This window comes from Arvicola amphibius, chromosome 8, assembly GCF_903992535.2.
Source record: "Arvicola amphibius chromosome 8, mArvAmp1.2, whole genome shotgun sequence".
In the NCBI taxonomy this organism is placed as follows: domain Eukaryota; kingdom Metazoa; phylum Chordata; class Mammalia; order Rodentia; family Cricetidae; genus Arvicola; species Arvicola amphibius.
The window spans coordinates 87,417,161-87,434,595 of NC_052054.1; the positions used below are offsets into that span (position 1 = coordinate 87,417,161).

General features: G+C 44.1%; 1 protein-coding gene across 1 annotated transcript in view; it reads right to left on the minus strand.

Annotated features, from left to right (window-relative positions):
• Positions 1-12,066: 12,066 nt before the first annotated feature.
• Positions 12,067-17,435, minus strand: part of Ppp4r1 (protein phosphatase 4 regulatory subunit 1) — a 55,180-nt gene continuing 49,811 nt past the window's right edge. Inside the window, exons 16-20 of the mRNA XM_038339090.2 lie at positions 17,189-17,289; positions 15,679-15,799; positions 15,459-15,593; positions 14,616-14,757; positions 12,067-13,303 (exon numbers count right to left, since the gene is read on the minus strand). Of these exons, the coding sequence (XP_038195018.1) occupies positions 13,140-13,303; positions 14,616-14,757; positions 15,459-15,593; positions 15,679-15,799; positions 17,189-17,289 (663 nt within the window). The 3' untranslated portion in view covers positions 12,067-13,139. The remainder of the gene's footprint in view (positions 13,304-14,615; positions 14,758-15,458; positions 15,594-15,678; positions 15,800-17,188; positions 17,290-17,435) is intronic.

Sequence of the window (17,435 nt, forward strand, 5' to 3'; positions counted from 1 at the left end):
GTTTTTCTTGTCCACTGTTTTCTTTGAACTAATTGCATGCCCGCAGCTGCCACAGAGTTGGCACAGGAGCTTCATCCAGGTTGAGTGATGAGATGTTATTCCCTGTGCTCCTCACCAGAGCAATGCAGACCGTGTGGTCCTGCTTGTGCTTCCATCCTTCGTCTCACCCGTGCCTGTTGCTGATCCAGCTGCCCACAGGCTCAGTCTGCAGTTCCTGAACTCTGACAGTTTCCTGATGCTGTTGGGAAAGCAAGCTCTGCCTTCCAGGTCAAGTCCAGGCCCATCTTGGCCCTGGTTGTTGGCGTTTACAGAGGTTTGCATTTTAAATATGAAATGAGGACTTAGAACAGTTAGCATGCTGGGAATGGACAGGTCTAGAATAAAACAGCCTTCTCATTTTTTGTGTGTGTGGGGGGGGTACTTAAATTCCACAATTAAAATATCTAATATTTAAAGCATGACAAATATCTGGATTCTCTATTTTGTATAGTTAAACTATACAACAAAATTTATGTAGGTGACTTGGTTTCCAGACACCCTGATGCGATATTTAACTTCAGAGATCTGAGATAGAAGGGTGAGGATGTGGATCAACTCCCAACCAGGAACCATGGCTTTTATGGTGGTCAGCTTTTTACTGCAGATGTTTCTCATGGACTGGAGCCGGCATGAAGGGTAAGTGCTTGTACAAGTATGAAGACCTGAGTTCAGTTCTCAGGACCCACATAAAAGCTGGGTGTGGGTTGGGGAGATAGTTTAGTGTATCACTAACGTGTTTGCCATGCATGCATGAAGACCTGAATATAGATCCCTAGTATCCACATAGGAAGCCAGGAGTGGTGGAAACATCTGTAATTCTTTCTCTGCAGAGGTGCAAATAGGAGGACCCCCTACGTTTGCTAGCTAGTTTAGGTAAGTCAGTGAGCTTTGGGTTCAGTGGGAGACCCTATCTCAAAAAACAAGGTGGAACTAATATCAACCTCTTACTCCATATGGATGTGTACACAACAGCACATTTGTACACACACAAAGCCAGACTTCGTGGTGCATGCTTGTGACCCCAGTACTGGGGAGGCAGAGGGAGGTAGATCTCTGGAGCTTGCTAATCAACCAGCCTAGTCTAAGCAGTTTGACAGTGAGAAACCCTGTCTAAAGAAACAAGATGATTGAGTGAGGAGCAACACCCAAGGGTGACGTCTTGCCTCCAAAGACATGTGCACCTGCAGGAAAAAGAGCACCTCCTACATGTCCATGAATGTACATGCAAAATGTTTCTGTATCATAAATATTAGAATATCTAAAAAGAGCAGGCTAAGGAGATGGTTCATTCCATAAAGTGCTTGCTGTACAAGCATCTGGATCTGTTTGAGTCCCTCATTACCTATGTAAAAAGCCAAGCACGTTTTACATGGTATTTGCTTGGCAGCCCAGTGCTGGGGAGGCAAAGACGGAGGATTTCTGGGGCTTCTTGGCCAGTTAGTCTAGCCTGATTGGTGAGTTCCAGGTTCAGTGAGAGACCCTGTCTCAAAAAATAAGGTGGGTGTGATTGAGGAAGACACCCAATGATGGCATCTAGGCTCCACATGCACGTTCAGCCACACCCTCTCCAAAACAAACACACCCTGCTGGTGGATCCAGCTGCAGTCTGGGCTCTATGGAGCTTTTTTTCCAGGGCATTTTGCTGATGTTTCTGTAGTGTCAGCCCTGGGTGTGATGCAAGCTTAGTTGATACTCAATGGAGGCACAAATCAAAGACATGCATCAACTAGGTGAAGAGCTCCTATTAAGATTACACACTTGTAAGGTGAGCATTGTCTCTGGGATGCATAATTAGTCAGTGGTTCTATACTTGAGGTCAGGAGACTCAGGAAACAAGGACCAGGGTCTTTAAATCCCATATGTGGGCTCCCTTTGCAGAGCAGTAAGAAGTTGCTGCTATATTCCCCACTCCCCAGCCTGCAGCTAGATGCTTGTTCCTGTAGTCTGGGACTTTGTCACCACTGACTAGTATCCTCAGTATCACGTCCTCTGGTGATGACTTCAGCAAAACAGTCTTGCCTTTCTCTGCTCCTGGTGTGAGCTTCAGGTTAAGACAAGTTTGGTCTCTGGTAGTGCTGGGGCTTTGGTTTCTCAGCGTGCACAGGTCTCCTGTTAAAACTGGCCTCCGGGGAGATGGCAGGGAATATGTAACTTGCATGCCTTAGTGTGGGTTAAACCTTAGACTGACTTCTCCACCAGGACCTGATCTGTGAATTGTCATTTTATTAGGTTTCATGGTGAAGTGCCGGGTGACAGTCAATACAGCTTCAGCATTTCTTAGTGTGTGCTGTCTTTTTGTGTGTATGATGTGTGTGGATACCAGAGGTTGACATGGGTGTTGTTCCTGAATTGTTTGCTACGTTTTATTATTAAGTACCTTTATCATAGCAAGTATATATTTATTAAATGAATAAGGGTCTTTTGAGGATTAAATTATATATACAGTTTTCAAAAATAACATTCTTAGGGGATTTTATATATATTTTGATTGTATTCATCCCTTTTTATTTAAGAAGAGACTATATTATAGCAGATGCCCTGGTCCTTGGCTCTTAGGATCTTTCTGTGCTCTTATCTGGGGTGTCTTTGAGCCTTAGGTGTGGAGGTTGTGTTACATTGATTAGAAATTGCCATACTGAAATCCAAAGCGACTATACCAGTTTGCACTCCCTCAGCAATGGAGGAGTGTTCCCTTTACTCTACGTCTTCTCCAGCATAAACTATTATCAGTGTTTTTTTTTTTTTTCTTGGCCATTCTTACAGGTGTAAGATGGAATCTCAGAGTTGTTTTGATTTGCATTTCTCTGATGGCTAAGGATGTTGAGCATTTCCTTAAGTGTCTTTCAGCCATTTTAGATTCCTTTGTTGAGAGTTCTCTGTTCAGGTCTGTACTCTATTTTTTTTATTGGATTATTTGTTCTTTTGATGACCAATTTCTTGTGTTCTTTGTATATTTTGGAGATAAACCCTCTGTCTGATGTGGGATTGGTGAAGATCGTTCTCCATTCTGTAGGCTGTGGTTTTGTCTTACTGACCACGACCTTTGCCTTACAGAAGTTTCCCAGTTTCAGGAGGTCCCATTTATTAATTGTTACTCTCAGTGTCTGTTCTACTGGTGTTATATTTAGGAAGTGGTCTCCTGTGCCACTGCATTCAAGTGTACTTCCCACTTTCTTTTCTATGAGGTTCAGTGTGGTTGGATTTATGTTGAGGTCTTTCATCCATTTGGACTTGAGTTTTGTGCATGGCAATAGATATGGGTCTATTTTCATTCTTCTACATGGTGACATCCAGTTATACCAGCACCATTTGTTGAATATGCTTTCTTTTTTCCATTTTATATTTTTAGTGTCTTGGTCAAAAATCAGGTGGTCATAGGTATGTGGGTTAATATCAGGGTCTTTGACTCGATTCCATTGATCCACTTGTCTGTTTTTATGCCAATACCAAGCTGTAGCTCTATAAAGAGTTTGAACTCAGGGGTGGTGATGCCTCCAGAAGTTCCTTTATTGTACAAGGTTGTTTTGGCTATCCTGGGTTTTTTGTTTTTCCATATGAAGTTGAGTACCGTTCTTTCAAGTTCTATGAAGAATTGTGCTGGGATTTTGATGGGGATTGCGTTGAATCTGTAGATTGTTTTTGGTAAGATTGCCATTTTTACTATGTTAATCCTACCTATCCATGAGCATGGAAGATCTGTCCATTTTCTGATTTCTTCTTCTTCAATTTCTTTCTTTAAAGACTTAAAGTTCTTGTTGAACAGGTCTTTCACTTGTTTAGTTAGAATTACCCCCAAGATATTTTATGTTGTTTGTGGCTGTTGTGAAGGGTGATGTTTCTCTGATTTCTTTCTTAGTCCCCTTATTATCTGTATATAGGAGGGCTACTGACTTTTTTTTTTTTTAGTTAATCTTGTATCCTGCCACATTACTGAAGATGTTTATTATCAGATGTAGGAGTTCCCTGGTAGAATTTTTGGGGTCACTTATATATACTATCATATCATCAGCAAATAGCCAAAGTTTGACTTCCTTTTCAGTTTGTATCCCATCCCTTTGATCTCCTTTTGTTGTCTTATTACTCTAGCTAGAGCTTTGAGTATTGAATAGATATGGAGAGAATGGACAGCCTTGTTTATAGAGGAATTGCTTTGAATTTCTCTTCATTTACTTTGATATTGGTTGTTAGCTTGCTGTAAATTGCCTTTCCTTTGTTTAGGAATGTGCCTTGTATCCCTGATCTCTCCCGAAGACTTTCATCATTGTCAAAGGCTTTTTCTGCATCTAATGAGGTGATCATGTGGTGTTTTTTTTTCTCTCTGTTTGCTTATATGATGGGTTACATTGACAGATTTTCATATGTTGTACTATCCCCGCATCTGTGGGCTGAAGCCTACTTGATCATGGTGTATGATTTTTCTGATGTGTTCTTGGATTAGGTTTGCCACTATTTTATTATTTTTGCATCAATGTTCATGAGTGAGATTTGTCTGTAATTTTTTTTCTTAGTTGTATCTTTGTGTGGTTTGGGTATCAGGGTAACTATAGCCTCATAAAAAGAGTTTGGCAATGTTTTTTCTGCTTCTATTGTGTGGAATAGTTTGAGGAATATTGATATTAGTTCTTTGAAATTCTGATAGAATTCTGCGCTGAAATCATCTGGTCCTGGGTTTTTGGGGACTGGCGGGGGAGACTTTCGATGACTGCTTCTCTTTTAGAGGTTCCAGGTCTTTTTAAATTGTTTATTTTGATTGTGTTTTGGTCTGTGGTATCTATCCAGAAAATTGTCCATTTCTTTAGATTTTCCAAAATTTGTGGAGTACAGGTTTTTGAAGTATGACCTAATGATTCTTTGGTTTTCCTTAGTGTCTGTTATGTTTCCCTTTTCATTTCTGGTTTTGTTAATTTGGATATTCTCTCTCTGCCTGGTTAGTTTGGCTAAGGGTTTGTCTTTTCTCATTTTACATATCAATCCCAGTTCCCACTTCTTTCCTCCTCTCCCTCCACCTTCAGCCTGATCTGACCCTGGGCTTTTTTTTTTTTTTTTTTTTTTTTTTTTTTTGGTTGGGAGGCTTTTGAAGACTGTTTCTATTTCCTTATGGGTTATATGTCTATTTGTTTATCTGGTCTTGATTTAATTTTGGTATGCGATACCTATCCAGAAAATTGTCCATTTTCTTTAAATCTTTCAATTTTGTGGAGTATAGGTTTTTGAAGTATGACCTGATGATTCTCTGGATTTCCTCAGTGGCTGTTGTTATGTCCTCCTTTTCGTTATAAATATATTCTCTCTCTGCCTTTTGGTTAGTTTGGATAAAGGTTTGCCAATTTACCTGATTTTTCTCAAAGAACCAGCTCTTTGTCTCATTGATTCTATTGTTTTTATTTTATTGATTTCAGCCCACAATTTGATTATTTCCCGCTGTCTACTCCTCTTGGGTGAGTCTGCTTCTTTTTGTTCTAGAGCTGTTAAGTTGCTAGTGTGTGGTTTCTCCAGCTTTTATGTAGTCATTTAGTGCTATAAACTTTCCTCTTGGCACTGCTTTCATTGTGTCCCATAAATTTTGGTATGCTGTGCGGTCATTTTCATTAAAATTTAGGAAGTCTTACCTATTTCTTCCTAGACCCAGTGATGATTCAGTTGAGCATTGTTCAATTTCCATGTGTTTGTGGGCTTTCTGGAATTAGTGTTGCTGCTGAATTCTAACTTTAAGCCATTGTGATCCAATACGATACATGGGGTTATTCCAGTTTATCTTTTGTATCTGTTGAGGCTTGCTTTGTTCCTGAATATGTGGTCCGTTTCAGAGGTTTCAGAGGTGCTGAGAAGAAGGTATATTTTTTGTGTTTGGGCAGAATGTTTTATAGATATTAAGTTCATTTGAGTCATAACATCTGTTAGTTAGTTCCCTTATTTCTCCGTTAAATTTGTCTGGCCGTCCTGTCCAGTGGTGAGAGTGGGGTGTTGATGTCTCCCACTATTAATATTTGGGGCTTGATGTATGATTTAAGCTTTAGTAATGTTTCTTTTACAAATGTGGGTGCCCTTTTATTTTGGGCATAAATGTTCAGAATTGAGACTTCATCTTGATGGTTTTTTCCTGTGACTAATATGAAATGACCTTCTTCTTTTGACTAATTTTAGTTTGAAGCCTATTTTATTAGATACTAGGATAGCTATACCAGCTTGTTTCTTAGGTCCATTTGATTATTTTCAATCTATGGTGAATAAAAGCTTTGCTGCGTATAGTAGCTGGGCTGGCATCCGTGGTCTCTTAGTGTCTGCAGAATGTCTATATAGAACTTCCTGGCTTTCAGAGTTTCCATTGAGAAGTCAGGTGTAATTCTGATAGGTCTGCCTTTATAAGTTACTTGACCTTTTTCTCTGCAGCTCTTAATATTTTTCCTTTATTCTGTTTTTTTGTGTGTTTGTGTGTGTGTGTTTTGATTGTTATATGGTATTGGGGCATTTTTTTTTGTCCGCTATGTGTTCTATAAGCTTTTTGTATTTTCATAGGCATGTCTTTCTTGAGGTTGGGAAAGTTTTCATCTATGATTTTGTTGAATATATTTTCTGTGCCTTTGAATTGGACTTTTCCTTCTTCTATCCCTATTATCCTTACTTAGGTTTGATCTTTTCATGATTTCCCAGATGTCCTGGATATTTTGTGTTAAGAATTTCTTGGATTTAACATTTTCTTTGACCATGAATCTATTTCCTCTATTGTATCTTCAGCACCGGAGATTTCTCTCTTCCATCTCATTCTGTTGTTTATGCTTGCATTTGTGGTATTCATATTGATTCGAGATTGGCTGGCCAATGAGCTTTTGGGAGTCTGCTTATTTGCTTCCCACATGCCCCCGCAGCAGGGTTATAGGCACACACTATTGTTGGGTGTATATGTAAAATTTTACATGTAAAATCCTGGGCATTGGAACCTAAGTCCTTGTGCTGTCAGACCAACCTGATACCCGTCCACCCTTTTCCAGATGGCGGCATCTGTCACTACGGCTTGAGGTGAGAAACTAGTGTGTTTCCCCACTCACCCTGGTCCCAGGGCTCTAGCAGAGTCAGAGCAGGTGAATATGGAGGAACATGGTGGTTCTCACTGAGTTGCATGCCCATACTTCTAGCTGCTGTCTGAGGCTGTGGCCTGTAGATCCAGGCAAGGCAGTGCTGAATATTCCAGCTCTAAGTAGAGAAAGCAATAATCCTTTTGTGGGAGGTGTCTTTAGCTGCAAAGGTCCACCAGATGTCTTGAATTTCTCACATAGACATATATTTGCATTAGTGTTCTTTGCTGTCAGACTTAACATGGAAAGGGCAGTTGATGGGAAGAATGGTTACAAATCATGTGGATGGGGCCAGCCATGACCCCATGACAGCCTGGTACCTGAGAGTGGGCCGTGTGCCATCCCTTGGCTTCCTTCTGTTCACTTAGGTTTGCCCTTGTAAAACAGAGCCCCTCCTTATGTCTAAAACTCAGTCACTGAATGTTTTCAGGGTGTTCATAGGACTCTAGTGAGTAGCCTGTGTTTTGATTTGCTACATCTGGCCACCCTGTGGTAGTGTCTCAACTCGTAAATGGTCAGTTGTCTCCACTGCAGAGGTGCTGAGCCTAAGAACTGCTTAACAGTGAGCTAAGTGGAATAGACGGGGCAGTTCGTGGTGTCCTTGGAAACTGAATGGCTCTTGCTGTTCCCCAGGTACTTTCTCGGGGATAGATTTGTCTCCGCCTATTGTGGTCATGTCCGTCTGATCATTGCCAAGTGGGCTACGAACCTGTGCACAGTGCCTTTGAAACACTGATTTGGAGGGCTGGAGAGATGACTTGGGTCAAGAACACTAGCTGTTCCTCTGGAGAACCTGGGTTCAATTCCCAGTACCCATAGGCAGGCTACCTACTATCTGTAAGTCTAGTTCCAAGGGATCCAGCACCCTCTTTTGGCCTCTGCCGGCACTGACCCATGTGGGGCAGACATCCTGCAGTCATGGGTAACATGAAAGTTAAACAACACTGACGTACTTTGTGGGAACACAGAGTAATTGCTTATTGTTCTTTTGTGTACTGCAGGATCCCAGAATCAGACTCGGTGTGGTATCATGCGTCCTGCTAGCCCCACTCCCCTGGCTCTCTGCTGGCATAGCTAGGATTTTGAGGTGTGACTTTAACTGCCCCTCAGTTACCAAGTCCCTAATTCAAAGGCACACTAACATCCCAGGGTAATCTGAGTAAACAGGAGCCGAGAAGGCCAGCAGCCTCGCTCCCCTGCTTTGGATTATGGGCTCCCAGCTCTTCTTTGCCTTTCTTCACCTTGTCTGTGGGGCAGTTGTCATAGAACCTTCCTCTGCTGGAGTGCCTGAGAGCCACGCAGGCCCCAGGGATTCTTTGCTACTTAGAATGAAATTCTAGCAGATGTCTAAGGGCTGGGCCACTCCCCACCCTCAGTTTAGAACCAGGATTTAGTCTTGTGGGAAGAGAGACACTCTGTAGGTTTTCAGGAAGCCACTTTAAACTCAGTGGCCCTGGTCTGTGTGGACCAGAAAGCCTGAGGACAGCTACCAGGGACTGAGGTGGGGGTTGTAAAATGCAGAAGCCATCCATAGTTTTGCGTGCATGCACTTGTTTCCAGGTAGTTTCTTTGCTAGGATGGGCCAGAAGACTGAGTTGGCAGGAGCTTCTTTGCTTATGCTGTGTCTTGTGGAAGCCTGTGTAGAAGCACCATTGGGTTGGAAGCACCTCTCAAAACCTTCCCACTCGAGGCCTGCACCTCTGCCCTGTGCAGCCACTCAGTATCTGTTCCTGATATGCTGAGCATGGCTGATGGTTCAGGCAGGCAATGTTGAGATGCCTCCAGAGAAATAGGACCTCAGCAGCTAGGTGTAAGGTGAGCTGGGGCCATGCTGCCCACTGCCTTTGGAGTAGCCAAAAGAGACAATGAATACAGGTATTCTGTAACAAAGCCTGCCAGCTCTTAGTGTAAAGTTCTAGGGTTAAAACAAACTAGTGTAAGTACTCCAAGACCTCAGGAAGAAAGTTCACGTACCAAATAAGTGGCCATTCTCCTAGACAACCCTGCAAGCAAATAGGAACTGCCAGCAAAGCTGACGTCAGAAGCTGCAAATACTTCCTAAGGGGGCGGGGAAGGAGGTGCAGCTGAAGTGGCCTGGGGAGAGGTGGCCAAGCCAAGTCTGAAATCATGTTTTCTCCACAGTGAGCATAGTGGCAAAAGGGGCTGCAGCAGTACTAAATCCCACACAGCTAAATGACTGACCTTGGTGGCTAGGGAGAGGCAAACTGCTATAGAGCAAAGCCACACCAGCTAGTGCTGACCTTGGTTTCCTGAAAGCCATTCTTTGCCCACCCTTATGTCCCACCCACCTCACAATGTATTCTCAGCAAACTGCTAATCTCAACCAGTCACTAGATAATGAGGCCACACCATTCAGTTTTGTGGTCACTAACCACCCAGTGTTTCCACAACATGGAAAGTGTCATGATTTAGATTTTCCTTTGTCCTGTTGCTAGAAAACCTTCATGAAACTGTTGCCGCATTGGAACATGGTATTTGGGGTAAGCTGAGTTTGTTCCTGGGCCAGAACAGATGTTCACATATAATAATACTTCCTTTTGAGGCGAGGTGCTGAGTTTTTGTGGACATTCACCCACTCCATAGTCCAACAAGGACCTGTCATGGTTCATGGCTGGCTACACAGCATCAGGTAGCTCTAAGGTATTATTTTGAACTGTTCATAAAATGTCAAGGGAATACATTATCCCTTACTCGCTTTTACATCAGGAAAATTTGTTGGCTTTTCCCTGGGAGATGCAGCTGTATGTTTTCTCCCTTAGTTTACTTCCAAGCTCCTACTGCGTCCTGCATCCGGCTGGCCATTCCTGAGCATCTCGCCATGTCAATTGCTGAGGAGCTGATATTAGAAAGTGACATGTATACTGGTTAGTTTTTGTCAACCTTGGTGTATAAAAGAAACAAGTTGAGCCAGGCAGTGATGGCACATGCCTTTCATCCCAGCACTCAGGAGGCAGAGGCAGGCGGATCTCTGAGTTTGAGGCCAGCCTGGTCTACAGGGCGAGTTCCAGCACAGGATCCATAGCTTAAAAAAAAAAGTGGCAGCAGCAGCAAGTTGTGCAAGCCTTGGGAAGCTAGCCAGTAGACAATGCTCCATCACCGTCTGCTTCCCCGTACGCAGTGGTCCTCCATGGTCTGCTTCCCGGTTCACCTTCTGCCTCCCTGTATGCAGTGCTCCACTATGGTCTGCTTCCCTATACACAGTGCTCTTCCACCGTCTGCTTCCCCATACGCAGTACTCCTCCACTCTGCTTCAGTTCCTACCTCCAGGCTCCTGTCCTGGCATCCCTTGATGGTGAATTATGATCTGTCATATGAAACAAACCCTTGCCTTCCCAAGGTGCTTTTGGTCCCAGTGTTTATCACATCAAACCAGTTGGAAGCTGGTCCTGAAGTGGAGCATTGCTGTGGCAGATGTGACTGTGAGGAACTCAGTCTGCAAAAACGGTCAAGAGTTCGGCTTAATGAGCTGTTGTAGTAACTTGGTAAATGCTGTGAGAGATGCAGAGTGGGTTCTGACCTGGGAAGTCTGAGAGTCCCTCAAAGACTATTGCTGTCTGTGTCATTTAGAATACAGTATTTGTGTTCTGGTCAGCTGGGGTTGGAAAATGAGCTGTGATTAACACGGGACCAGTACCACTGAGTGAAATGTTTGCTCTACTGAGACAGCTGATGCTGGTTAGCTCAGGATGAGGACCCAGCATCACTGAGGTCAAGTCTCTGGGAAGTACTTCCTAAGGGTCAGCACCCAGGTGTGGTCCAGGACGGGCAATGCAGCATCACAAGGTTTGGTAGCTCAGCCTAGCAATGGGTCCTGGTTTCGTGGGTGTGAGAGGGTGAGTCAGAGAGCTGCCGAGGTCTGGAATCAGGAGGCTAGGAGGAACTTGTAAAAGTGTTGAAAAATTTAAAGACAGGGCCTCTGTGTGAGACTGAGGACAAAGGAAAGGTTATGGTTGAACGGTGATGTATTTGTGGGTCAGCGAAGGGCTAATTATGCAAGTTTTTTGTCAACTTGACACAAACCGGAGTCACCTGGAAAGGGAAATGCAGGGCATTTCCTTGACTTTTTCAGCCCCATGTCAGTAATGCTGCCCCTCGGACAAGTGGTCCTGGACTGTACAGAACATTCCAGTAAGCACTGTTCCTCCATGGCGCCTGCCCTGACTTCCTTCAAGTTGTTTTGGTCATGAAGATCCTTTTTGTTAGTTTGGATTCACTGGAGAGTAATTCACCAGGAAGGCTTTTTTGTATGCACTGTGTTACGGCTGCTCAACAGTGCAGCGGCCTGTCTTCAGTGACTGCACTGAACTCTGAAGGTAGCCTGAGGTCTAGAGGGATGCCCCAGGAGGTATCAAGCAGCAGGAAGCTGCACCTTTTAGCATAGCAGTCTTAACTCGCCGCAGGTTGCCTTCCTTCACCCTAAAATAGTTTCCATTGCCACTGTCTTCAGAAACTGCACCTGCTAACATCAGTTACAGAACAAAGTTCCGAGGGGCAAAAGTGGATTACTGTTGTAGAACGTGAACTGCAGTCAGAGCAAACGAGGGGAGACGACCCTCTCCCCAAACACAGCTCTGAGCTCTGCTGTTGTCTTCAGAAGTCTGTGAGCCCCAACCCCCACAGCATGGGTCCTGGCCCACCCATGAGTGTTAGTGTGCATTTCTTATCCACACTTTGGCAGTGGGATTTGCCCACACTTCCATTTTTACTGCACAGGCTTGTCTGTGGGAGTTTACATGGAAGCAATCCATGTCTTCTGACAGCAGTTCTGAGCAGTCACTGGGACCGCAGAACGGACAGGGGTTGCACAGCTGGAACTGGAGTCTGCATTGCAGCAGTGTCTTCGCACGCCCTCATGCAATCACACAACTCTGTGGGAAACAGGATTTTTCTAGTTCCCATCTAGATAAGTAAATCGAGACTTGAGGTGTGGCTCTAAATTTCAGGAGCTTCAGGATAAGGTTGCTGATCTCAGCATCCCTGGTCTTTATTTAGGCTGCTGCTGTCTGCCAATGAGTGATGGATGAACACCTGGCAGATTTCAAACAGACTACTGAGCTAGGTAAAGACATATTTTAATCTTTTCCCCCGTCTTATGCTAGCTAAGTAATACAGGTCACACATTACATTTATTTGTAGACATTTAGAAAACAAAGTGGGTGGTATCTCTTTATAGATCCTATTAATAAATTTTATTTGGAACTTGTACCACAACAGTTCTAACAGCATGATTAAGGCTGCACGCCCCAGAGTGGTCACAGGTGTGTGCAGCATGGGACGAAAAGGTTGCACCTCAGAGCTGACCATGATCAAGTTAAAACACCTGACACAATATTCGTGCTAAGAAATTTCCTTCAGGTCATGACCAGCATGAAAGAAATCAGGAGAGAGATTCTGCAAACATCCTGTAAATGTGTACAGCAATGTGCTGCAATAGGAGTCAAAATCAAATTCTATTTAGTGTTAACTTCAAGCCCTTAGGAGAAAAAAAAAAATCTCCTTTGTCATTTATATATGCCAAGAACTATTCACACTGAGGGCTGGGCAGGGCAGCCAAGGAGCTGAACAGGCTCCGCACCTGTAAGGAATGCTTAGGCTAATACTGAAGGTCTTTCCCGTCGTGCACATCCACCTCTGGCCTTGAGAATCTCAATTATCAGCCATTAAATAAAACCAGGAGAAAGCAATGCAGATCTCTGGGAACCTCATCCTTTCCGAAAGGAAAATGCTCTGCCAATTCAAGTCATTCAGTCAGGAAGATGAAGTAACAAGTTAAGGCTTTGGTGACAGTTATAATCCTCTGAGAAATTACTTTCCCTTAAGTCAAGATAAGATAATAGTGTTTACTGTACTTTCTCTTGACTCTTAAAACCACTGGTATTGGGAGTAGGCAACTTGCACCTGCGAATGAGTTGGCAGGAGGAAGGTCCCCCCACAGCTGTCCCAGACTGGTGCAGGGCAGTCAAGCCTGGCTCTGGTAGAAGCAGGAAGGACACGCGATTCTGGGTCTCAGTATGTGGAGGAAGCTGTACTCATTGCATCTTCAGAGACTTTGGTGCTGGACGGGTGAATGCTTGCAAAGTACTTGACGTCACTGTCCCGGTCCATCTGCAGGGCCATGATGGTCTGTTCCACGGCCTCCTGATGGCAGCTGGCAGAGGCCAGGAAGTATTCTGGAAGTGACATGTGCGGTACACAGATTAGTTTTGCAATTTTGGAGCAACATAGTCATGTACAAAAAGCTCGCTGTTTAGTATAGCTCTACCCAAGTATAAGCAACCATGACTCAAATAGTCTGCAACTCATTTGTTGCAAGGAAGAAAAACCACTAGAATCAAAAGATTATAAGATTTATTGTTTTTATAATAGACAAATCTCTTGATAGTGAATTAAGCTCATGCCCAGAAAAGGAAAACTATATGCACCCTTTTTCTGGAAAAATACCAATTTTCTTTAGTCATTTAAAAACGTATACATATTGCACAGACGGAAAGCAGCACCGATTTATTTACATTGTATGAGGTCACTGCAGGGTTCTTTCATGCTTCAGTCATGAATTCACACACTCACCTCAACTTTATGTGCATCTGGAGATGCAGTCAGTACCCAAACCAACAAAACAAATACACGGTTGCCTGTGTCTTGTGCCTGGTGAATGAAGGACAAAGACAAACCTCCTTGACCCTCAGCCTAACAGTCAAGAGGCTATGTAAGCCTTGGCTTATGGAGAGCTCAGAACAACTTTTACGAGTTGGTGCTCTTTTATCCTGTGAGTAATGGGGACTGAACTCAGGTCTTCAGGCTTGTTTAACCTGCAGAACCAGTTTGGCTCCTCCTTTTATTCAAATTATTAAAATTTTGCATATGTATGAATGTGTCTGGGTGTGTGCAAGTATAGGTGCACCCTGTTTGGAGGTCAGATAAACGTTTTCCTTGATTGCACTCCACCTCTTATTGAGACAGACTCACTGAACCTCAGTGGTCTCGTTTTTACCTCAAAGCATTTGAGCACCTGCCCATGCCCACACCCCCTTTTTTACATGGGTTCTTGGAATCAAATGCAGGGCCTCATGCCTGCAGAGCAAAACAGACACTATCATTACCAAACCTTTATGACTACCAGGTTTTGGGCTGGAGAGAGGGCTCCGTGGTTAAGAGCACTGGCTACTCTTCCAGAGGTCCTGGGTTCAATTTCCAGCACCCACTGGCAGTTCAGAACTGTCTGTAACTCCAAGATCTGACACCTTCACACAGACAGGCATAACACCAATGTATATAAACTAAAAATAAATTTAAAGTTTTAAGCTATAAAAATATGCATAGGATTAGCAAAATTTCCACCCACATACCAATATCTTAATTAAAAGACCTTTAGTGTTCTATACACTCTGCAGAAACCAACTTCCCTTCCTGCCAGGCTCTTTATTGCTCAGGTGTGACCCAGAACCTCCTTCCTGCCCACACCATCCTATCACCGCCACCCACCTTTCTCTAGCAGAGTCTGTCGCAGGGTTTTTGCAAGCAGCACTCTAACGTTTGGAACCCTGTCATTGGCCAAGGTCAGCAGATGTGGCATCAGGTGCACAGCAAACTGGTCCATGGGAAGGCAGTCATCTTCAATGACAGTCTGGGGGAAAGAAGCACATGCTTCAGCTGTGGGGCTAGTGCCCAAACCATCATGCAGAGGACAGAGCCCCAAGTGACAACCTAAGTGGTATGGATTTTGGTGTGCATGCTTAGACCAGAACTCAAACCCAAACAGTACATGTATATTGTACGTGCTGGGTAAGGTACCAAATCATGCTTCAGTATGTTTACAACGTTTGAGTCAGGATAAAGAGGGTTGTGTCTACATGGAATGCTGCCCCGTCCTTGATGTTGGTAAAAGCAGTCAGAACCTTTCCTTTTAACTTTAGGGGTTCTTGCCAGTTTGACTTGATCTTTACATCCCTCAGCTACCTTCTCCCATTACATTTAGGTCATTAGGAATCATGGTCCTCCTGCATCTACTTCCCAAGTGCTGAGTGTGTTCCATCCACCATGCTTGGCTTGGCTTCAGTTGCAGTTTTAAATTATGAAGACCAAGGACGGCAGGTCTTTATCTTTATTTCCAACCTGCATTCTGGTGCACACTGTGATGTGTATGGAGTGTTGTGGTAATGTGGGTATGCCAACTGGCTGGAGGAACCAGACAGATGCCTAACTTTGAGAAGCATGCACCTCATGATAGGCAGCCAGATAGTGAGTTCAGTCTTGTGATTAAGGGAGGAGATCCGAGAGAGCAGGGACTGCAAGGAGTCTGACTGCCTGTGTCCAGGCCTTTCTTACCTGGCAGACAAAGACGAAGGCTTGCCGACCAGACCACCTCGGACACCTGCCAAAATTCTCTACCAGCTCATTTATGAGATCTACTCCAAATGTTGGGGGTGTGGCTGTGTGGAGTTTCTTCACCATTTCACTGACCTAAAGGAAGAATAAGGTAAGGCTGGCTCCCATCAGGCCTGTGACTAGACAGCAACGATGGGAAGGCCAGAGAGCTCAAACATACCAACTTGTAGGAAATCCAACGGACTGAAGAAACTTTGTCTGCACACAGATTCAGAGCAATGGGACGCAAGTAATCATAAACATCTCTGGGACTATATAATTCTAGAAGTAAAATCAGCTGTCTACAAAGATATAAATGACAAAAAAATTAAAATTCAACCAAGGTTTAAAAATAAGACAGCAGATTAATTGTGTTGTAACTTTGTAATATCAGACAAGTTCTTATGATCAAGTAGGCTTTTATGCAGAGCAACCTCTAGGCTCGCCTGGAATACACAGAAGAGGACTTCAACAGCAGTGAGTTTGAGGCATACCACATCCCCAAGAATTGGGGGGGGGGGCGGGGGCTTTTTTCTTCTGTGTTGGGACAGCAGCACCAGATGGTTTCCACTTCTGGCCACCAGCATTATATGCCAAGCAAGTTTCTTGTACATATTACCCAGTGTCGGGTATTTTACAAAATGAGCTAAAAGCATTTAGGAATGGGACAGAGCAAAGCACTTCCTTGTCTGTTCACTGGACATCATGCATGGTTTCCCTGCTGCATTGGTTTAGAACAACAAACCTCAGCCTGCGGGCTGTGACCCCTCTAGGGGTAGACTGACCCTTCTCACGGGTTGCCCAAGACCATCCTGCATATCAGATATTTACATTAGAATTCATACCAATAGCAAAGTTACAGTTAAATAGCAACAAAGATAATTTTATAGTTGGGATCACAACATGAGGATCTATATTAAAGGACTGCAACGTTAGGAAGGTTGAGAACCACTGGCTACAGGGTCTGAGACGAGCGAAGAGCACGAGAGAGCTCAGTGGAGAGCTGCAGCAAGCAGCACTAGCCACCACACGGGTCAGGACAGGACTCCATCACTCTTCGGGGCACACCCTATGGGCAACAGGATAAAATGTGCCAGACAATATGAGAAAACCCAGCTCAAGTTGCAGTCGGTGACCAGACAGCTCACAACCACCTGTAACTCCAGTTGGCACGCATGGGGGTGCACTGGTAACACATGAAGACGGAACACTGAAACTAAGGGCCTTCTTTTGATACCAAGCAAACATCCTGTGGCTGCAGAAGACCTGCACAGACTGAACATAGGCACAGACTGAAGCTGGGTACCAGTGGAGGGGACAGCCTCTGAGAAAGCCCAGATGCCAAAGGTCTGCCAAAGACTAAGGCAGAGCCAGGAGAGGCTGTCTATGAGACGGGGAGCTGAGGATGGAGCAGTACACTAGAAAAAAAGGCCACCGGCATCCCAGCCCACCCTCAGCAAAGGCAATGCTGCCCTAGTGACGGTGACAGGCAGAGTGCACAGACAGCACCCTGGGAATGGATGCAAGTAGATTTATTAATACCTAACTCCATGGTGGCCAGGGAGGTGAGGCAGGGATGATAAAGGCTCAGAACCTAAACAAGCTCGGGTGTATGGCCAGGAGGACCATGAAAAGGGAAAGCTGAGACAAACCTATCCCTGCAAGTCAACATCAATAGGGTGAGAACTTACTCTGCCAGTTCAGCGCGAAAGCGCCAATTCCTACTGTTATCTGTCACCAAAAACTCCTGGAGCTGATAAAGGTACTCTCTCCTCTTATCAATGTGAAGAAGCTGAAGTGACAGAAGGAGACATTTTTATTTAGCTAGGACAAGGCACAGACATTATTTTAGACTGAAGAATATGATAATTCTCCTAAAGAAGTGTGCAGGCAGGTACAGGTCCATGTGGAGGCCACAAGAGAGCATCATGTGCTCTA